Raw genomic sequence first — 20,090 nt, 5'->3', positions numbered from 1 at the left:
ATCTGTTTATCTCAAGACAAGCGCTGAACTGAACAAAGGCATGTTAGACGTGATTCGGTCTTTAGCCTGGAGGTAAGCTGAGCAGGTGCTCTTGGAAATAAGTTGGACAAAAACAGAGGAGAGAAGGAGCAGCTCAGGTCACACACTGGTATAAAAACTGATAGCTGAATGAGATGCATTTGTTCAAAAATACATAACATTTGGAGGGGTAGCTCATCCTGGCTATTTTGTTGGTTCTATTGGCTGAAATGGTACCACTGGCGCTCAGGGAGCACTGAAGTTAGAAACTTTCTATCTGAACCTTCGTGTCCTACTCAGACTCCTTTCTTCTGGGGGAGGGGGGTCTCCAGCAGTCTTATCGCTGCCTTTTTCAAGAACCCTCTCTCTCCTGTTTTTCTTCCCACCAGGCCCTGTTAAGCATTGTTGAGTTGGTGAAGGAAAGACTTTACAGTTCTTTCTAGCTCTTGGTCTTCAACCTTGTGCATCTACCTGGGTATGGATTGGAAGGAAACCTTTCAAAAGAGAGACCCAATAATTTTGTTCCTACCAACAAAGAGTTCAGCAAGGGTGTTAGGCTTCCTAGGTGGACTTTCAGCCTTGCTCCCCCCCCCCCCCCCCTCCTCCAATCAGCTTTTAGTCTCCTAATTCTTCCTTCAGGAGGTTGATAAACACAACATTCCTCTCCCAGAACAATTCTGTAAAAAGACATAATTGAACACTATATGTGAAATATTAAATGCTACTTTGTAAAGATACATGGTGAGGGTAGTTTTCCAAAAGTGAGTAAATACACTGTTTGAAAATTGCTCACACTCCCTGCTGGCAGAAGTACATACTGATTTTTCCTTGAGTTGTCTGGCTGTCAAGGCCTTTTTGTTTTGCTTTGACTGCAGCTGCTCTTTGCTGCTGTTGCTGCTTAAGGTTGCCAGCTGGATCCAGATTCACCTGACAAGGTTGATCCGGTCCTGGGTTTACCCCCACTGCATGCAGGGAGTTATAGTTCTGATATCCTCATTGCATTCCCTAAGACAGTGCTTCTCAACCCAGGGCACTCCCAGCCAGTCGTGTTTTCAGGATATCCGCAGTGAATTTGCATGTACTACCTCTGTTCTATGTGAGTCTCTCTCATGCATATTCATTGTGTATATCCTGAAAACCGGACTGGGTTGAGAAGCACTGCTCTAAGAAAAGCAGACTACAAGTCGTCTGCATGAAATCGGGTAAACCCAGGCCTGGATCAACCCTGTTGGATGAATCTGGATGCAGTTGGCAATGTTACTGCTGCTGTCCTAGTTAACCACCTACTTTGCCTAAAAATCAAGCTGGCCCTGAACCCTGCTAGATCAGTTCATCTTAACCCAGTCCTCGGTCCCCCAGCCAGTCAAGGTTTCAAGGTATCCACAATGAATATGCATGAGAAATTTACATGCATTTCCTCCTTTGTATGCATATCTAGTGCCTATTCATTGTGGATATCCTGAAAACCTGACTTAGTTGAGACGTAGTGTGTTAGAGAAAGATGGCCAGGGGGATGATGCAGAGGTGAAGGGAAAGCATGCTACAGAGAGCTAATCTAATTCTGTGGTTTTTTTGATAGTATGTTGCTGCCCTTGAAGAAATGCTCACTGCTCTAAAGAGGGGACCAAGGTAAGATGACTCCAGTGTCTTAAGATACAAAGGCCATAAGAATAAAGGCCTCCTATATACTGAGATAGGTAGAGAGGGATGAAGGGGGGTATAAGGATTAAATAAAATATAGTGGCTGCATAGTTTGTGTAATAAAAGCATACAAGGACAGACTAAAAGATCTCAATGTGCATACTTTTGGAAGAAAGGTGGGGGAGGGGTGATAGGATATTGTGTTCAATTCTGGTTGCCATATCTCAAAAAAGATATAGTGGAATTAGAAAAGGTGCAGAGAAGGGCGACATAAATGATAAGGGGGATGGGACGACTTCCTTATGAGGAAAGGCTAAAGCGGCTAGAGCTCTTCAGCTTGGAGAAAAGGCAGCTGAGGGGAGATATGATAGAGGTCTGTAAAATAATGAGTGGAGTGGAAGGGGTAGATGTGAAGCACCTGTTTACGCTTTCCAAAAATACTAGGACTAGGGGGCATGCGATGAAGCTACAATGTAGTAAATTTAAAACTAATCGGAGAAAATGTTTCTTCACTCAACGTGTAATTAAACTCTGGAATTCGTTGCCAGAGAATGTGGTAAAGGCAGTTAGCTTAGCGGAGTTTAAAAAAGGTTTGGGCAGCTTCCTAAAGAAAAAGTCCATAGACCATTATTAAATGGACTTGGGGAAAATCCACTATTTCTGGGATAAGCAGTATAGATTGTTTTGTACTTGTTTGGGATCTTGTCAGGTACTTGTGACCTGGATTGGCCACTGTTGGAAACAGGATGCTAGGCTTGATGGACCTTTGGTCTTTCCCAGTTTGGCAATACTTATGTACTTATGTAGGATAGAGGTTTATAAACCCCCATGGCATAAATGCACAAGAAGCAAGTCTGAAAGGAAGCTCTGGAATGAGGGGGCATAGGATGAAGATGAAAGGAGAAGTAACCTGAGGAAATACTTCTTCACGGAAAGAGTGGTGAATTCGTGAAACAGCCTCCAGTGGAGGTAGTAGTGACAAAAAGAGTATTTGAATCTTGGGACAAGTACATATAGGTTCTCTAAGGGAGAGGAAGGAATAGTAAATGGCACGGATGGGCAGGCTGGATAGGCCATATTGCCTTCCTCTGCCTTAATTTTTCTACATTTCTGTATTTCATTTTGCTTACTTTTGTTGGATGGCACTAACAGTTTTGTACATTTTTTTTCATTGTCACCAATAAGAGTTCTTAAGTTATAAAGGCTTTTGTCGGAAGGTGATTTGGGCCTCAGGTATGGAGGTGGATTCTGATTTTAGCTTTTAACAAGAAATACCCCCAATGCAAAAAAATAAAATAAGTGTATACAAACATCAGAAAATTGCCCTTGCCTGCTTTGGATTTCCAACACTGAGCAAGAAAAGGCACCATTGTTTCTGATCTGTAGGAGTGTTCAGCACTGCTTCAAGGTCTGTGTTTTGAAACTGGGCCAGACCTCAGTCTAGCCAACTACTGCAGGTGGATAGCACCAATGTGTACCAGTGTGGATATTAGTAATATATCCAATCTGTCGCCTTTACCGAAATCCACATATCAAAGTGTCTCACTGTGTATACAGCACTGAGGCACTCTAACTTAGAAAAAACGGTTTAATATATTTAATAATTCTGCACAGTAAGAAGTCTACTTGTTGCATTGTAATCATTTATAAACGTGGATGTAGGTGAAAAGATGCCTGACAGATGATGAAAGTTGCTCTTCATTTACAGAATTAAATTCATGCTTATCTAATCTAATGGTGTTTTTTTTTTTTTAATGGATTATTTTCCCATTATCAGCAACGTTAATGTGAATTATTGAGACTGTTTGCCAAGCGCATAATTAGCATTCAGGAAGAAGCATCTTGTTTGGGATGGATCTTTCTAGGGGAAGAATTTGAGACACCAGTTTTCCAGTTAGCCCCGACCAAACAGAAAATAGAAAGGCAAAGTCTCCTTCAGCTACTGCATATTCTGAAATACAAAACCAGCGTCACAAAAAGGTGTGAACCTGATTATGCTGATCAACAAAAGAGAACACTTACCCGTTTGCTCGATCCGCTGCCTCCTTCCCTGGCTCGGTGACTTTCTGAAATAAGAGCCGCGTGCTGCAACATTCACAGGCTCACAGACAGTCACAGCCATACTCTGCCACAGCCATACTCTGCCACCGGAACGACAGGAAGTGGTCATGGGGAGGTTCCCGCAGAGCCAGAACCGATGGGGAAGGACTCGGAGCCTTAGTGAGATAGCAGGAGTCAGGCAGGCAGCCGGTAAAAAAAAAAAAGAAGTGAGGAGCAGGGGGTGGGCGCCATCGACCGGCGGGGAGAGGAGAAAAAGATACAATTTTGTTCATCCTGACCCGAATTCGAGGAAGAGGCAGGGAAGGTCACGGTTGGGCTCTCTTATACGGGGCACCTATGGCTACCCATTAGCTTCTTGTTGTGTCCCCTAGTCCTGGTATTATTTGATAACATTCATGATGGCTTCCTTTAATGTCTTCCGCCCTACTCCATGTTTTTATAGACCTACCAATCCCCTCTCTTTTATCCTTCAGCCGGAAGAGCCCTAATCTGTTTAGCTTTGACACAGTTGAAAAGTAACTATATTGATTTTAGCATAACTTTTCAAAATTTATAAATTTACTTTTTAAAAGGCAATCTTGGAACTCTGTATCCGAGGAATTGTCAGAAACCAATATGCTTAATTTACAGACAGTTCTGTGTTTGATAGGCCCCGTCTTATTTTAAGAACAGCTAACAAAAAGCTACCCCTGCTCTTTATTGTTTCAAAGTCCACTTTACAAAGAGAAAATCATGTGAAACACTATGCTCCACATTTTATGGCACAGGTCAGTGTTCTTCAGTACAAGGCCCGGAGTCCAATGAGTGCCCCTGGAGACCTCTGGGGTGGGCCCCAATGTTTGTTTTTTGTTGTTGTTGTGGTTTTGGGGTTTTTTTCCCCTACTACTTTGCCTCTTTACCCAAGCTCAGAACAGAAAGAGGAAAGTGGATGAGGGAGGAAGAGCAGCATGCTTGAAGAACAAGGCATTTCTCAGTAGACAGAATGCATTTGGAGATACTCAAAGCTTTGAGGATACCTCCCAATAAAGACTGAAGGGTGGGCTGGTGTCGATGGGATGTCATCGAAAAACACTGGTTGTCAGTATTGTGGCCCCGAATGGGATACTTGGCCGCTCTCCTTCAACTCATTAGAATCCAAAGTGGCCCCAGCTTAAAAAAAATGAATGAAGCCCACTGGCCTAGATAAAATAATCTGCTCCTGGTTCTGAAAATATGCAAGTTGGTTTTCAAAAGAAGTTGATGTGGGTGTGAATTCACTGTTGTTTTTCTTAATTGACTTTGCCATGAGAGCTGGGAGCTTCTGTCTTGGTATTTTCGCAGAGGTGCTGATTAAGTAACAGACTCGTTTCCTTGCTTCTCACTTTCTGGTTGGTTTTATGGCAGCAGTGGGTGTAGATGGCAACTAATTGCTGCAACCAGCTGAGAATGATAATGGGGGGGGGGGGGGGGAGGACTAACCAATCTAAGCCAGGGTTGTCCAACCTTGGTCCTCAAGGGCCACAATCCAGTTTGGTTTTTAGGATTACCCCAATGAATGTGCATGAGATCTATTTGCATGCACTGCCTTCATTGTACGCAAATAGATCTTATGCGTAAATCACTGTGGAAATCCTGAAAACTCAACCTGGTGAGTACCAAAATTAGACACCTCTGATGTAAGCAAATCCTGGGATGTTCATTTTAACACTGTCAATCAGGACTGTTGGGTATACAAAACTTAAAGTTTACAAGTTCGTTCTTATGTGTTGATTGGGATTCATTCTTTGCTTTCAGCTGGCTCCTGTGAATCCAGAGAATGAATGACTTTGTGAGGATCTCACAGAGTCCATAGCAGAGGCAAATCAAGAACTCATATCCCAGGTCTTCTGAACCACAGTCCAGGGCTCAGGCCTCTTTCTTCTTGTGGCCTACAGAAACGATCATTTAGTTTTCTTTCTCCTCTTGGAAATGTGAACATTTATTAAAATACTACAGACCAAGTAGTGTTTGTTTAATTTTAATTTGGAGCCATCACATGGTCTCCAGCATGCTCAAGATCCGCATGGCATGTGGAAACATCGGCTTTATTGTATATCTAGGAAAAATCATGTGGAATTTTAGTGCATAGTCATGTGACTTTGACCAGCGATGACACGCTGTGAGACGTCTTATAAATGGTGTATCTCCCCACAACACATTTCCAGTGGTATTTGCCTGAGGCCGTTTCTTCTTTTTCAAAGGTCTCATGAAACTTTAGAAGAAATATTCAGAACCATAAGAGAAATTTTAGTTTAGAACAGAAGTAATCTATTCTGGGGAATTACTCTTTCACTGAACTGTGCAGCCTTCCTGTGAATACTTATGGTAGTGTGTAAGTGATGTATGTTTTATATTTTTATGATTTTTTTTTTAAGTTCTTCCCCATTTAATTGTAAGTGGGTTTTAAGTGTGGAAAATGAATAGAATAAAATAAAATTAATCTTGTTTTGCAGCAAACCTACCCCAGAGCTACTCAACGAATATGCAAGAAAGGTGGAGTTTTTAAAGGGATTACTGGAGACAGAGAAATTGGTAAGACTGGTCATGGTTCTTCTTAACTGAGAACAGTTGAGAGGAATCTTGATGGCCCACTGAGAAATCTGAAGGCAGGTAGAGTCCTTGAGACCCATCTGGTCTGGCCTTTCTTGTTCTCTAGCTTTACTTCATGTCTTCCATTTTCTCCTATCTACCTTTCTTGAATTTTTGCAGCCACCAAATACTTGTTTACTCCTATGCTTTCTAATCTAATACGGAACTTATTTGCTGCGTGGATCCCAACGTTGGTTCTTGGTGGCTTACAGCATAAGAAGCCCATGTAATACATATGGGGAATTACATCAAATTTATCAGCAATGATAAATTAAAACGTACAAAAAATATCAAACTTATCAAAGATTTCAGTTTCCTTCAAAGTTGAAGATAGTTTGGCTCGATTGTAGTACATTGGGGTAGATCATTCCATGTAACGATGGCATGGTAAGAAAACAAATCTAGTTGATGCTTGTAACAGTCCTTTAACAGAAGGATTATCTTAATAGAAATGTATTGCATAACCAAAATGAAGAAAGATTGAGCCAGAAGTTGAATTAATTGATCCGGTGAAGAAGTATGTAATATATGAAAAACCGTGCAAGCAATTTTAAAAGTAATTTGAGCTTTTAAAGGCCAGCGGAGCTTATGATGGTACCCAGAGACACTGTTGAATTTCGTAATCCTGCATTCCAACTTATTATTTCAAGAGTTTCTTGACCTGTAAAATGCTTACTTTTTAGACCTTTAGAGACTTTTGAATGTGTTTTTAGAGGAGGAGGTGGAGTGGGGAGTAATAGAATACACATTTAGGTCTTTAATGCTCACTAAATATTGGCCACCAAAGCTGCTGCTTTTAAAATGGGCATTTAGGGTAGCTTTGTTAGGCCTGTCTTGAAGAAACTAGTGTTTTTGACCTACTCCATCTGGTACTTATCACTATTGTTAATGTCCCTAGAAAAAAATAAAGATGACGGTGAAAAAAACAACTTTCATTTCTTGTAATCAGCACCTTGACGTTGGGATCTATAGTGTTTCAACAGAATGTGGGATTTTTTTTTTCTCTTTACAGTCCTCGCCAACTGAAAAGGCACTGGCAAATCAGTTTTTAGCACCGGGAAGGACACCAACCACAGCCAAGGAGCGGACGCCAGCGACCAAAACTGTTCACCTACAGACCAAGGCCCGCTACACTGGCGAGATGAGGAACGAGCTGCTTGGAACAGTATGTCATCCGTACCAGATCACAGGGTTTTTGTGGCAGGGGAGGAAACACCCATCTTTCTGTTGGAAGAGTGGAGGAAATGCACCAGAAATGAATCTATTTTACTTGTTCTCAGGGAGAAAATATGAAATTTTGTGCAGTAAACTAATGGCATTTCATGTAGAAATTTGTATCTCCCTCTTGCTTATTTTGAATAAATTTTTTTAGGTGTGACACCCTTTCAGAGTTATCCAAAGGTGATGAGGTGCATGGGTAATTCTTATGGTAGTTCAGTTTAAAACCATCATGACCTATGGGACTGGCTTAGCTACTAGAACTCCACAAAACCCAATTAAATCTAGAAAGACACTTTTGTGTTGAAACCAGTCTAGAATTGGAGATATATTTTTGTCTTTTTGGCTGATCATTCAAGAGCTAAGGTCTTTAGATTGAGATTGAAAACCTATATGATATTGGTGGGGGTATGGAGGAGAGGATTAACACACTGCTACTCAACTCTACTGGATACACAAAAATCCGGATCCAGGGCAAACCAGAAGGATTAAACCACCTAGAAATTAGGTGTTGTAATAGAAGGCTGGGGAGCCCTCTACTTGACTCCTGCTGGCATAAAAGATTTGTAGAAAACTGCAAAAATCACATTTAGAATTGGCTCCATTGAGTCCAAGTAGGAAAGTGGGACAAATTGATAAGTACCAGCTCAGAATCTTTACGATGTGTTTGACAAGGCCACTGCTTTCTGCCATGGTCCTTTATTTTGTCCACTAGTGGGGAAACTCAGTTTGAGTTTTTCTGTCAGTGATGGCATCAGAAAAGCTGCCAGTTTTAATGATACTACCTGGGTCCTAAATCTGTACACTTCAATTTTTTTTTCTTCTTCCTTCCAGCGATCCTTCTCAGATACTGGTAAGAGATTTGTTTTTATTTTTCATTTTCCTAAAAAAAATTGTTTTCTAATACGAAGTGGGAGAGTTGAATGCAAATGGTGAAACAGCTGTGATGAGACAGTCTCCCAACCTGCCAAACAGTTTTTGCAAACTAGTAATATACTATCTTACTTTAGAATTTAACATTGGATAGCATTTAGCTGCATAAAGTCTACTACTAAAAAAATCTCCCAGTTCTTATTCTTAAAAGGGGGCATTCTCTGGTCTGGGGAAATGCACTTGGTATGATTTGGTGATAGGAAGCGCTGCCAGGGCTGGTTTTAGGGTAAAGAAACATGATGTCATGCTGAGTGTCACTAGGAGTGCCCAACTGACCCAACATGCCACTCTGTTTAGGGGGAGGGAGGTCTTACTGGAAAGGAAGGAACTGCTGCTCATCCCTGCCTAGGGTCCACCCACCCCAGAGCCAAACCTACTTTCTTCTATTTGTTTCTAGATAATGTCTCCATATAGTTCTGTGTACTGGGGGGGGGGGGGGGGGTTCTCCATGCTTTTTATACAGGGCTACATCAACATGCTGTCTCATGGGATTTTCTATGCTCTACTTGTAAAACTGAAACTGTTTCTTTTCCAGATTCTGAAGACCTAAATCTACGAAAACGAAAGTACGTAATATGTTAAAATATCACAATTTGTTTTCCACTGCTGGGGGAGAAGATATGATAGAGACCAAGGGTCTTTTCCAGAAGAGATAGTAGCTTAAAAACATTTTTTGACCCATCCAGTCTGCCCATTTTTTCCTGACAATACTGCCCAGAAAATAGTTCAACTGCTACCTGTAGAGCATAACCACTTATTGTATTATACTACACTACATACAGGCTTATATTCCGCTTATTTCAAGCACCATTCTAAGTGGATAGCACCTAGATTACCTCTTCATTCAAGGGAGGGAGCCATAGTACATAATTTTTTTTAAAACAATAAAATTTATCAGCTTAAGTCCTAGAAAACAAATATGTTTTTAAAGCTTTATGAAAAAGATAATAGGACAGCAACATTCAGATCCAAATGGAAGATTATTCCAAATTCTTACACCATAAAAGGAAAATGACTATGGCAAGTATATTTTATATTTGATACCCTTTACTGCTGGATAATTAAACTTCAACTTCTGGGTATTCCTTGATGTTAACCAATTATTTGACAAAACTAATAGCTCAGGGGGGTCACATGATGGTTGAAGCCTGAGCGGACGTCTGCTGGCTCGGCTCCTCTCCCCCTCTCGTTAATCCGCTTTTTGAAGACTCTCCATGTTCTGATTTGCCCTAATTTCTCGTGAGTAGTTCGTGAAGTTTGGGAGACGACTGCAGTGAGGCGATAGGTGCTGTGCAAGCAGCGGTTACGGGGTGCCAGCAGGGGCGTAGCCACGGGTGGGCCTGGGCCCATCCACTTTGAGCTCAGGCCCACCCAGCAACGTGCAGAGAGAGACACCGCGGCCAAAATAATTGATCTGCTGCCGGCACCCTGCAGGCCTTCTTTCCTCCACCTCCCTCCCTCCGCCCCTCGGGCAGCGCAGTGTAACACTACAGCAAAGCTGCACCGGGTCCGTCCTTCCTACCGCTACGCTGCTGCCGTCCGGCTCCATCTTTGTTTTTCTGCCGCTTATCTGCAGCGGATCCGCGCGCTACCAGGCTGTCTGTATGCTGCCTGCGACTGCTTCCTCTGCACTGGATTCCCAAGCCCTACTAGCTGGGGTCTCTTCTGAAGCTGGCCAGAGATGCCTTCTACTGAGCTTGGCAGATGGGAGCAGCATCCTGGAGCCACTGACAACTAAGCATGTATGGGGTGCTGGCATCAGTGGCTCGAGGAGTTGCTGCTGCCTACTGGGCTTGTTGGAGAGGAGTTCTGGCCATCTTCACTGGAGGCTTTCAGCTGACCGAGATTGGGGATCCTCATCTGCTAAAGTATTTATATTTTGAATTGGGAAGTGCTATGGAGGGGGGAGAGAAAATTTTGTGCTCAGGCCCACCCAAAATTGGCTGTCTGGCTACGCCACTGGTGCAGCCTAATGTTTTTTCAAATTGGGGATACCCAACCCTCCACGTTGCTTCGACTGAAACATGGCCTCCCGAGCTTGCCTGTGTCAGGAGTCATAAAATCCAATTATGTCAGTCAAAAAGAATTGTAAGCTTCTAAGGAAAATAATTCAAGTCAAAACAAATGTCAGCGTTGGCTTCAGCATGTACGCTGTCAGCAAGAATTTCAGTCAGCTTACTTTGTTCATCCTGCTTGCCTTCACACCAGCAGAATGGAAAAGTCACACGGTTACTCTTCCTGAAAATGGCAAAGTTCTCCTAATGGACTTAGTTTTTAAGTTTGCAAAGAAATATTTGAAGCAAATTTAATCTCCAATATCGAACCACTCTAGCATTCTAAACTGATACGCTTTTGCCTTTCATAGGGAGCCAACGGTGGCAGCAGCAGCTGAGAAGCAGTCTGCCGCAGAGCTGGATGCTGTCCTGCAGCACCATCACAACCTGCAGGAGAAGCTGGCTGAGGAGATGCTGAGTTTGGCCCGCAACCTGAAAAGCAACACGTTGGCAGCCCAGAATGTCATCAAACAGGATAATCAGGTACCATACTGAGTGGGTGATGACAGACTGTGGCAGTGTCAGAGTCAGATTGTAGCACCAGAGCTTATGGCGTTGTAATTTTTTTCCTTTCCATAACTTTGCTCCCAATAATTTTGTGGGAAAGAGACAAGATTATGGTATGAGAGACCATGTATATTGAGTATTAATATCAATATATCACCTGTTCTTTTGTTTTTATGCTCTTGAATGCAGGTAGCAAAAAATAGCTACAAAAAAAATCAGATTAGATTTCTGAACACTTCTGGAGCATCTAAGGTGTTACCTACAGTGGAGGAAATAAGTATTTGATCCCTTGCTGATTTTGTAAGTTTGCCCACTGACAAAGACATGAGCAGCCCATAATTGAAGGGTAGGTTATTGGTAACAGTGAGAGATAGCACATCACAAATTAAATCCGGAAAATCACATTGTGGAAAGTATATGAATTTATTTGCATTCTGCAGAGGGAAATAAGTATTTAATCCCTCTGGCAAACAAGACCTAATACTTGGTGGCAAAACCCTTGTTGGCAAGCACAGCGGTCAGACGTCTTCTGTAGTTGATGATGAGGTTTGCACACATGTCAGGAGGAATTTTGGTCCACTCCTCTTTGCAGATCATCTCTAAATCATTAAGAGTTCTGGGCTGTCGCTTGGCAACTCGCATCTTCAGCTCCCTCCATAAGTTTTCAATGGGATTAAGGTCTGGTGACTGGCTAGGCCACTCCATGACCCTAATGTGCTTCTTCCTGAGCCACTCCTTTGTTGCCTTGGCTGTATGTTTTGGGTCATTGTCGTGCTGGAAGACCCAGCCACGACCCATTTTTAAGGCCCTGGCGGAGGGAAGGAGGTTGTCACTCAGAATTGTACGGTACATGGCCCCATCCATTCTCCCATTGATGCGGTGAAGTAGTCCTGTGCCCTTAGCAGAGAAACACCCCCAAAACATTACATTTCCACCTCCATGCTTGACAGTGGGGACGGTGTTCTTTGGGTCATAGGCAGCATTTCTCTTCCTCCAAACACGGCGAGTTGAGTTCATGCCAAAGAGCTCAATTTTTGTCTCATCTGACCATAGCACCTTCTCCCAATCACTCTCGGCATCATCCAGGTGTTCACTGGCAAACTTCAGACGGGCCGTCACATGTGCCTTCCGGAGCAGGGGGACCTTGCGGGCACTGCAGGATTGCAATCCGTTATGTCGTAATGTGTTACCAATGGTTTTTGTGGTGACAGTGGTCCCAGCTGCCTTGAGATCATTGACAAGTTCCCCCCTTGTAGTTGTAGGCTGATTTCTAACCTTCCTCATGATCAAGGATACCCCACGAGGTGAGATTTTGCGTGGAGCCCCAGATCTTTGTCGATTGACAGTCATTTTGTACTTCTTCCATTTTCTTACTATGGCACCAACAGTTGTCTCCTTCTCGCCCAGCGTCTTACTGATGGTTTTGTAGCCCATTCCAGCCTTGTGCAGGTGTATGATCTTGTCCCTGACATCCTTAGACAGCTCCTTGCTCTTGGCCATTTTGTAGAGGTTAGAGTCTGACTGATTCACTGAGTCTGTGGACGAGGGCCGCTTGATAACAGTGATCATAATATGATCGGTTTTGATATTGGCATTGAAGGAAGTGAAACTAGGAAATCAAGTACGCTAGCGTTTAACTATAGAAAAGGTGATTACGACAAAATGAGAAAAATGGTGAAAAAAAGACTGAAAGGAGCAGCTCGCAGAGTAAAAAACTTGCATCAGGCGTGGATGCTGTTTAAAAACACCATCCTGGAGGTTCAGGACAAATATATTCCACGTATTAGAAAAAAGGGAAAAAAGACTAAACGTCAGCCGGCGTGGCTAAACAGTAAGATAAAGGAAATCATTAGAGCCAAAAAACAATCCTTCAGAAAGTGGAGAAGAGAACCAACTGAAAGTAACAGGATAGATCATAAGGAATGCCAAGCCAAATGCAAAGCGGAGATAAGGAGGGCAAAAAAGGACTTTGAGAAGAAATTAGCGTTGGAAGCAAAAATACATAGTAAAAACTTTTTAGATACATTAAAAGCAGGAAACCGGCCAAAGAGTCGGTTGGGCCGCTGGACGAAAATGGTGTTAAAGGGGCGATCAAGGAGGACAAAGCCGTAGCGGAGAAATTAAATGAATTCTTTGCTTCGGTCTTCACCGAGGAGGATTTGGGGGGGACACCGGTGCCGGAAAGAATATTTGAAGCGGGGGAGTCGGAGAAACTAAACAAATTCTCTGTAACCTTGGAGGATGTAATGGGTCAGTTCAGCAAGCTGAAGAGTAGTAAATCACCGGGACCTGATGGTATTCATCCCAGAGTATTAATAGAACTAAAAAATGAACTTGCGGAGCTACTGTTAGAAATATGCAATCTGTCCCTAAAATCGAGTGTAATACCGGAAGACTGGAGGGTAGCCAATGTTACTCCGATTTTTAAGAAAGGTTCCAGAGGAGATCCGGGAAATTATAGACCGGTGAGTCTGACGTCGGTGCCGGGCAAGATGGTGGAGGCTATTATTAAGAATAAAATTGCAGAGCATATACAAAAACATGGACTGATGAGACAAAGTCAGCACGGATTTAGTGAAGGGAAGTCTTGCCTCACCAATCTAATGCATTTTTTTGAGGGGGTAAGCAAACATGTGGACAATGGGGAGCCGGTTGATATTGTATATCTGGATTTTCAGAAGGCGTTTGACAAAGTGCCGCACGAAAGACTCCTGAAGAAATTGCAGAGTCATGGAATCGGAGGTAGGGTATTATTATGGATTAAGAACTGGTTGAAAGATAGGAAGCAGAGAGTAGGATTGCGTGGCCAGTATTCTCAGTGGAGGAGGGTAGTTAGTGGGGTCCCGCAGGGGTCTGTGCTGGGTCCGTTGCTTTTTAATGTATTTATAAATGACCTAGAGATGGGAATAACTAGTGAGGTAATTAAATTCGCCGATGACACAAAATTATTCAGGGTCGTCAAGTCGCAGGAGGAATGTGAACGATTACAGGAGGACCTTGCGAGACTGGGAGAATGGGCGTGCAAGTGGCAGATGAAGTTCAATGTTGACAAGTGCAAAGTGATGCATGTGGGTAAGAGGAACCCGAATTATAGCTACGTCTTGCAAGGTTCCGCGTTAGGAGTTACGGATCAAGAAAGGGATCTGGGTGTCGTCGTCGATGATACGCTGAAACCTTCTGCTCAGTGTGCTGCTGCGGCTAGGAAAGCGAATAGAATGTTGGGTGTTATTAGGAAGGGTATGGAGTCCAGGTGTGCGGATGTTATAATGCCGTTGTATCGCTCCATGGTGCGACCGCACCTGGAGTATTGTGTTCAGTACTGGTCTCCGTATCTCAAAAAAGATATAGTAGAATTGGAAAAGGTACAGCGAAGGGCGACGAAAATGATAGTGGGGATGGGACGACTTTCCTATGAAGAGAGGCTGAGAAGGCTAGGGCTTTTCAGCTTGGAGAAGAGACGGCTGAGGGGAGATATGATAGAAGTGTATAAAATAATGAGTGGAATGGATCGGGTGGATGTGAAGCGACTGTTCACGCTATCCAAAAATACTAGGACTAGAGGGCATGAGTTGAAGCTACAGTGTGGTAAATTTAAAACGAATCGGAGAAAATTTTTCTTCACCCAACGTGTAATTAGACTCTGGAATTCATTGCCGGAGAACGTGGTACGGGCGGTTAGCTTGACGGAGTTTAAAAAGGGGTTAGATAGATTCCTAAAGGACAAGTCCATAGACCGCTATTAAATGGACTTGGAAAAATTCCGCATTTTTAGGTATAACTTGTCTGGAATGTTTTTACGTTTGGGGAGCGTGCCAGGTGCCCTTGACCTGGATTGGCCACTGTCGGTGACAGGATGCTGGGCTAGATGGACCTTTGGTCTTTCCCAGTATGGCACTACTTATGTACTTATGTACTTATGTACTTATACAGGTGACCATTGCCGACAGCTGTCTGTCATGCAGGTAACGAGTTGATTTGGAGCATCTACCTGGTCTGTAGGGGCCAGATCTCTTACTGGTTGGTGGGGGATCAAATACTTATTTCCCTCTGCAGAATGCAAATAAATTCATATACTTTCCACAATGTGATTTTCCGGATTTAATTTGTGATGTGCTATCTCTCACTGTTACCAATAACCTACCCTTCAATTATGGGCTGCTCATGTCTTTGTCAGTGGGCATACTTACAAAATCAGCAAGGGATCAAATACTTATTTCCCCCACTGTAGTCCTCTTTCTCCGAGGACAAGCAGGCTGCTTGTTCTCACTGATGGGTGACGTCCACGGCAGCCCCTCCAATCGGAAACTTCACTAGCAAAGTCCTTTGCTAGCCCTCGCGCGCCCGCGCGCACCGCGCATGCGCGGCCGTCTTCCCGCCCGAAACCGGCTCGAGCCGGCCAGTCTTCTTTTGTCCGCACTCGGTACGGTCGTGTTTTCGCCGTGTCGAGCCCCGGAAAGTCGACCTCGCGCGTCCAATTCGTTTGAACGTGTTTTTTTTTTTTTTTTTTTTTTTTTTTTTTTCCTTCGGGAAAGCTTTGCCGGCGTGATTTTTCCGCCCATGACATCGAAGCCTTCCAGCGGCTTCAAGAAGTGCACCCAGTGCGCCCGGGTTATCTCGCTCACTGATCGACACTCGTCGTGTCTTCAGTGTCTGGGGGCCGAGCACCGCCCTCAGAACTGCAGTCTGTGTTCCCTGCTTCAAAGGCGGACTCAGGTAGCGAGACTAGCCCAGTGGAACGTGTTGTTCTCGGGCTCTTCGTCGGCATCGGCACCGGGATCTTCGAGTGCATCGACGTCGTCAGCGTCCAGACCATCTTCCTCGGCCGCCCCTGCATCGAGTGCATCGAGGCATCGGGCCTCTGCATCGGCGCCGAGACATCGGATAGCTGCATCGACGTCGGTGGTACCAGGACCTCGTCTGCTGATGTCGTCGGACGGTGGTGCATCGGGTGGAGTGCAGGTGAGGGCTGTCCATTCCCCTGCTGGTGGCATGGGGACCCAGAGCTGATGCGCACTCAGTTGCCTCATGACTCTGGAGTTGTGGATTTGGCCCTAAAGAAGGCTAAGAGTTCTAGGGAACATGCTTCGGCGCCCCCGGGCAAGGACGCTAGAACCTTAGACTCCTTTGGGAGGAAGGCCTACCATTCCTCTATGCTCGTGTCCAAGATCCAGTCTTACCAGCTCTACACGAGCATACACATGCGGAATAATGTGCGGCAGTTGGCGGGCTTGGTTGATGCTCTTCCCCTGAGCAAGCCAAGCCTTTTCAGGAGGTGGTCAGGCAGCTGAAGGCGTGCAGAAAATTCCTGGCCAGAGGAGTTTATGACACTTTTGATGTTGCGTCCAGGGCCGCTGCTCAAGGTGTGGTGATGCGCAGGCTCTCATGGCTGCGTGCCGCCGACCTGGAGAATAGAGTCCAGCAGCGGATTACGGACTTGCCTTGCCGTGCGGATAACATTTTTGGCGAAAAAGTCGAGCAGGTGGTAGAGTCTCTCCACCAGCGGGACACCGCATTCGACAAGTTCGCCCGCCGGCAGCCTTCAGCTTCTACCTCTACAGGTAGACGATTTTTCGGGGGAAGGAAGACTGTTCCCTATACTTCTGGCAAGCGTAGGTACAATCCTCCTTCCCGACAGCCTGCGGCCCAGGCTAAGCCCCAGCGCGCTCGCTCTCGTCAGCAGCGTGCGAATCAGCAAGGCCCCGCGGCTCCCCAGCAAAAGCAAGGGGCGAGCTTTTGACTGGCTCCAGCAGAGCATAGCCGACATCCAAGTGTCAGTGCCGGGCGACCTGCCTGTCGGAGGGAGGTTGAAAGCTTTTCACCAAAGGTGGCCTCTTATAACCTCCGATCAGTGGGTTCTCCAAATAGTCCGGCAAGGATACACCCTCAATTTGGCCTCTCAACCTCCAAATTGTCCACCGGGAGCTCAGTCCTACAGCTTCCAGCACAAGCAGGTACTTGCAGAGGAACTCTCCGCCCTTCTCAGCGCCAATGCGGTCGAGCCCGTGCCATCCGGGCAAGAAGGGCTGGGGTTCTATTCCAGGTACTTCCTTGTGGAAAAGAAAACAGGGGGGATGCGTCCCATCCTAGACCTAAGGGCCCTGAACAAATATCTCGTAAAAGAAAAGTTCAGGATGCTTTCCCTGGGCACCCTTCTCCCCATGATTCAGCAAAACGATTGGCTATGCTCTCTGGACTTGAAGGATGCCTACACACACATCCCGATACTGCCAGCTCACAGACAGTATCTGCGATTTCAGCTGGGCGCACGCCACTTCCAGTACTGTGTGCTACCCTTTGGGCTCGCCTCTGCGCCCAGGGTGTTCACAAAGTGCCTAGCTGTGGTAGCAGCGGCGCTTCGCAGGCTGGGGGTGCACGTGTTCCCATATCTCGACGATTGGCTGGTGAAGAACACATCCGAGGCAGGAGCCCTGCAGTCCATGCAGATGACTATTCGCCTCCTGGAGCTACTGGGGTTTGTGATAAATTACCCAAAGTCCCATCTTCTCCCAGTGCAGAAACTCGAATTCATCGGAGCCCTGCTGGATTCTCGGACGGCTCGCGCCTATCTCCCAGAGGCGAGGGCCAACAACTTGTTGTCCCTCGTCTCGCGGGTGCGAGCGTCCCAGCAGATCACAGCTCGGCAGATGTTGAGATTGCTGGGCCACATGGCCTCCACAGTTCATGTGACTCCCATGGCCCGCCTTCACATGAGATCTGCTCAATGGACCCTAGCCTCCCAGTGGTATCAGGCCGCCGGGGGTCTAGAGGCCGTGATCCACCTGTCCACGAGTTTTCTCGAATCCCTGTATTGGTGGACGATTTGCTCCAATTTGACTCTGGGACGTCCCTTCCAAATTCCTCAGCCTCAAAAAGTGCTGACCACGGATGCGTCTCTCCTGGGATGGGGAGCTCATGTCGATGGGCTTCACACCCAAGGAAGGTGGTCCCTCCAAGAAAGCGATCTACAGATCAATCTTCTGGAGTTGCGAGCGATCTGGAACGCTCTGAAGGCTTTCAGAGATCGGCTGTCCCACCAAATTATCCAAATTCAGACAGACAATCAGGTTGCCATGTACTATGTCAACAAGCAGGGGGGCACCGGATCTCGCCCCCTGTGTCAGGAAGCCGTCAGCATGTGGCTCTGGGCTCGCCGTCAAGGCATGGTGCTCCAAGCCACATATCTGGCAGGCGTAAACAACAGTCTGGCCGACAGGTTGAGCAGGATTATGCAACCTCACGAGTGGTCGCTCAATTCCCGTGTGGTGCGACAGATCTTCCGGGCGTGGGGCACCCCCCTGGTAGATCTCTTCGCATCTCAAGTGAACCACAAGGTCCCTCAGTTCTGTTCCAGGCTTCAGGCCCACGGCAGACTGGCGTCGGATGCCTTCCTCCTGGATTGGGGGGAAGGTCTGCTGTATGCTTATCCTCCCATTCCTCTGGTGGGGAAGACTTTGTTGAAACTCAAGCAAGACCGAGGCACCATGATTCTGATTGCTCCCTTTTGGCCGCGTCAGATCTGGTTCCCTCTTCTTCTGGAGTTATCCTCCGAAGAACCGTGGAGATTGGAGTGTTTTCCGACCCTCATCACGCAGGACGAAGGGGCTCTGCTGCATCCCAACCTCCAGTCCCTGGCTCTCACGGCCTGGATGTTGAGGGCGTAGACTTTGCCTCTTTGGGTCTGCCAGAGGGTGTCTCCCGCATCTTGCTTGCTTCCAGGAAAGACTCCACTAAGAGAAGTTACTTCTTTCATTGGAGGAGGTTTGCCGTCTGGTGTGACAGCAAGGCCCTAGATCCTCGCTCTTGTCCTACACAGACCCTGCTTGAATACCTTCTCCACTTGTCGGAGTCTGGTCTGAAGACCAACTCCGTAAGGGTTCACCTTAGTGCAATCAGTGCATACCATTACCAAGTGGAAGGTAAGCCGATCTCAGGACAGCCTTTAGTTGTTCGCTTCATGAGAGGTTTGCTTTTGTCAAAGCCCCCTGTCAAGCCTCCTACAGTGTCATGGGATCTCAATGTCGTTCTCACCCAGCTGATGAAACCTCCTTTCGAGCCACTGAATTCCTGCCATCCGAAGTACTTGACCTGGAAGGTCATTTTCTTGGTGGCAGTTACCTCGGCTCGTAGAGTCAGTGAGCTTCAGGCCCTGGTAGCCCAGGCCCCTTACACCAAATTTCATCACAACAGAGTAGTCCTCCGCACTCACCCTAAGTTTCTGCCAAAGGTTGTGTCGGAGTTCCATCTGAACCAGTCAATTGTCTTGCCAACATTCTTTCCCCGTCCTCATTCCTGCCCTGCTGAACGTCAGCTGCACACATTGGACTGCAAGAGAGCATTGGCCTTCTATCTGGAGCGGACACAGCCCCACAGACAGTCCGCCCAATTGTTTGTTTCTTTTGATCCCAACAAGAGGGGAGTGGCTGTAGGGAAACGCACCATATCCAATTGGCTAGCAGATTGCATTTCCTTCACTTACGCCCAGGCTGGGCTGGCTCTTGAGGGTCATGTCACGGCTCATAATGTTAGAGCCATGGCAGCGTCGGTAGCCCACTTGAAGTCAGCCACCATGGAGGAAATTTGCAAAGCTGCGACGTGGTCATCTGTCCACACATTCACATCTCATTACTGCCTGCAGCAGGATACCCGACGCGACAGTCGGTTCGGGCAGTCAGTTCTTCAGAACCTGTTTGGGCTTTAGGATCCAACTCCACCCCCCGAGGGCCCTGTTTGTTCTGTTCCAGGCTACACTCTCAGTTAGTTGGTAAATTTTTTAGGTCAATCTCAGTTATGTCCTCGCCGTTGCGAGGCCCAATTGACCAATGTTGTTGTTTTGAGTGAGCCTGGGGGCTAGGGATACCCCATCAGTGAGAACAAGCAGCCTGCTTGTCCTCGGAGAAAGCGAATGCTACATACCTGTAGAAGGTATTCTCCGAGGACAGCAGGCTGATTGTTCTCACAAACCCGCCCGCCTCCCCTTTGGAGTTGTGTCTTCCCTTGAAGTGTATTGTCTTGCTACATACTGGACTGGCCGGCTCGAGCCGGTTTCGGGCG

The 20,090-nt window shown here is 46.0% G+C and overlaps 1 protein-coding gene across 3 annotated transcripts in view; it reads left to right on the top strand.

The window, feature by feature from the left end:
- The window catches only part of USE1 (unconventional SNARE in the ER 1), a 43,259-nt gene that overhangs the window by 15,868 nt on the left and 7,301 nt on the right, over positions 1–20,090 (top strand). For all 3 annotated transcript variants that reach the window (XM_030217835.1, XM_030217834.1, XM_030217836.1), the window contains exons 2-7: positions 1,598–1,647; positions 6,192–6,270; positions 7,340–7,492; positions 8,380–8,398; positions 9,014–9,044; positions 10,844–11,015. In XM_030217835.1, coding sequence (XP_030073695.1) covers positions 1,598–1,647; positions 6,192–6,270; positions 7,340–7,492; positions 8,380–8,398; positions 9,014–9,044; positions 10,844–11,015 — 504 coding nt within the window. The remainder of the gene's footprint in view (positions 1–1,597; positions 1,648–6,191; positions 6,271–7,339; positions 7,493–8,379; positions 8,399–9,013; positions 9,045–10,843; positions 11,016–20,090) is intronic.

Source organism: Microcaecilia unicolor, chromosome 11 (assembly GCF_901765095.1).
Source record: "Microcaecilia unicolor chromosome 11, aMicUni1.1, whole genome shotgun sequence".
Taxonomy (NCBI): Eukaryota; Metazoa; Chordata; class Amphibia; order Gymnophiona; family Siphonopidae; genus Microcaecilia; species Microcaecilia unicolor.
The sequence above is the reverse complement of the archived record's forward strand: the minus strand, read 5'-3'. Positions and strand labels throughout refer to the sequence as shown.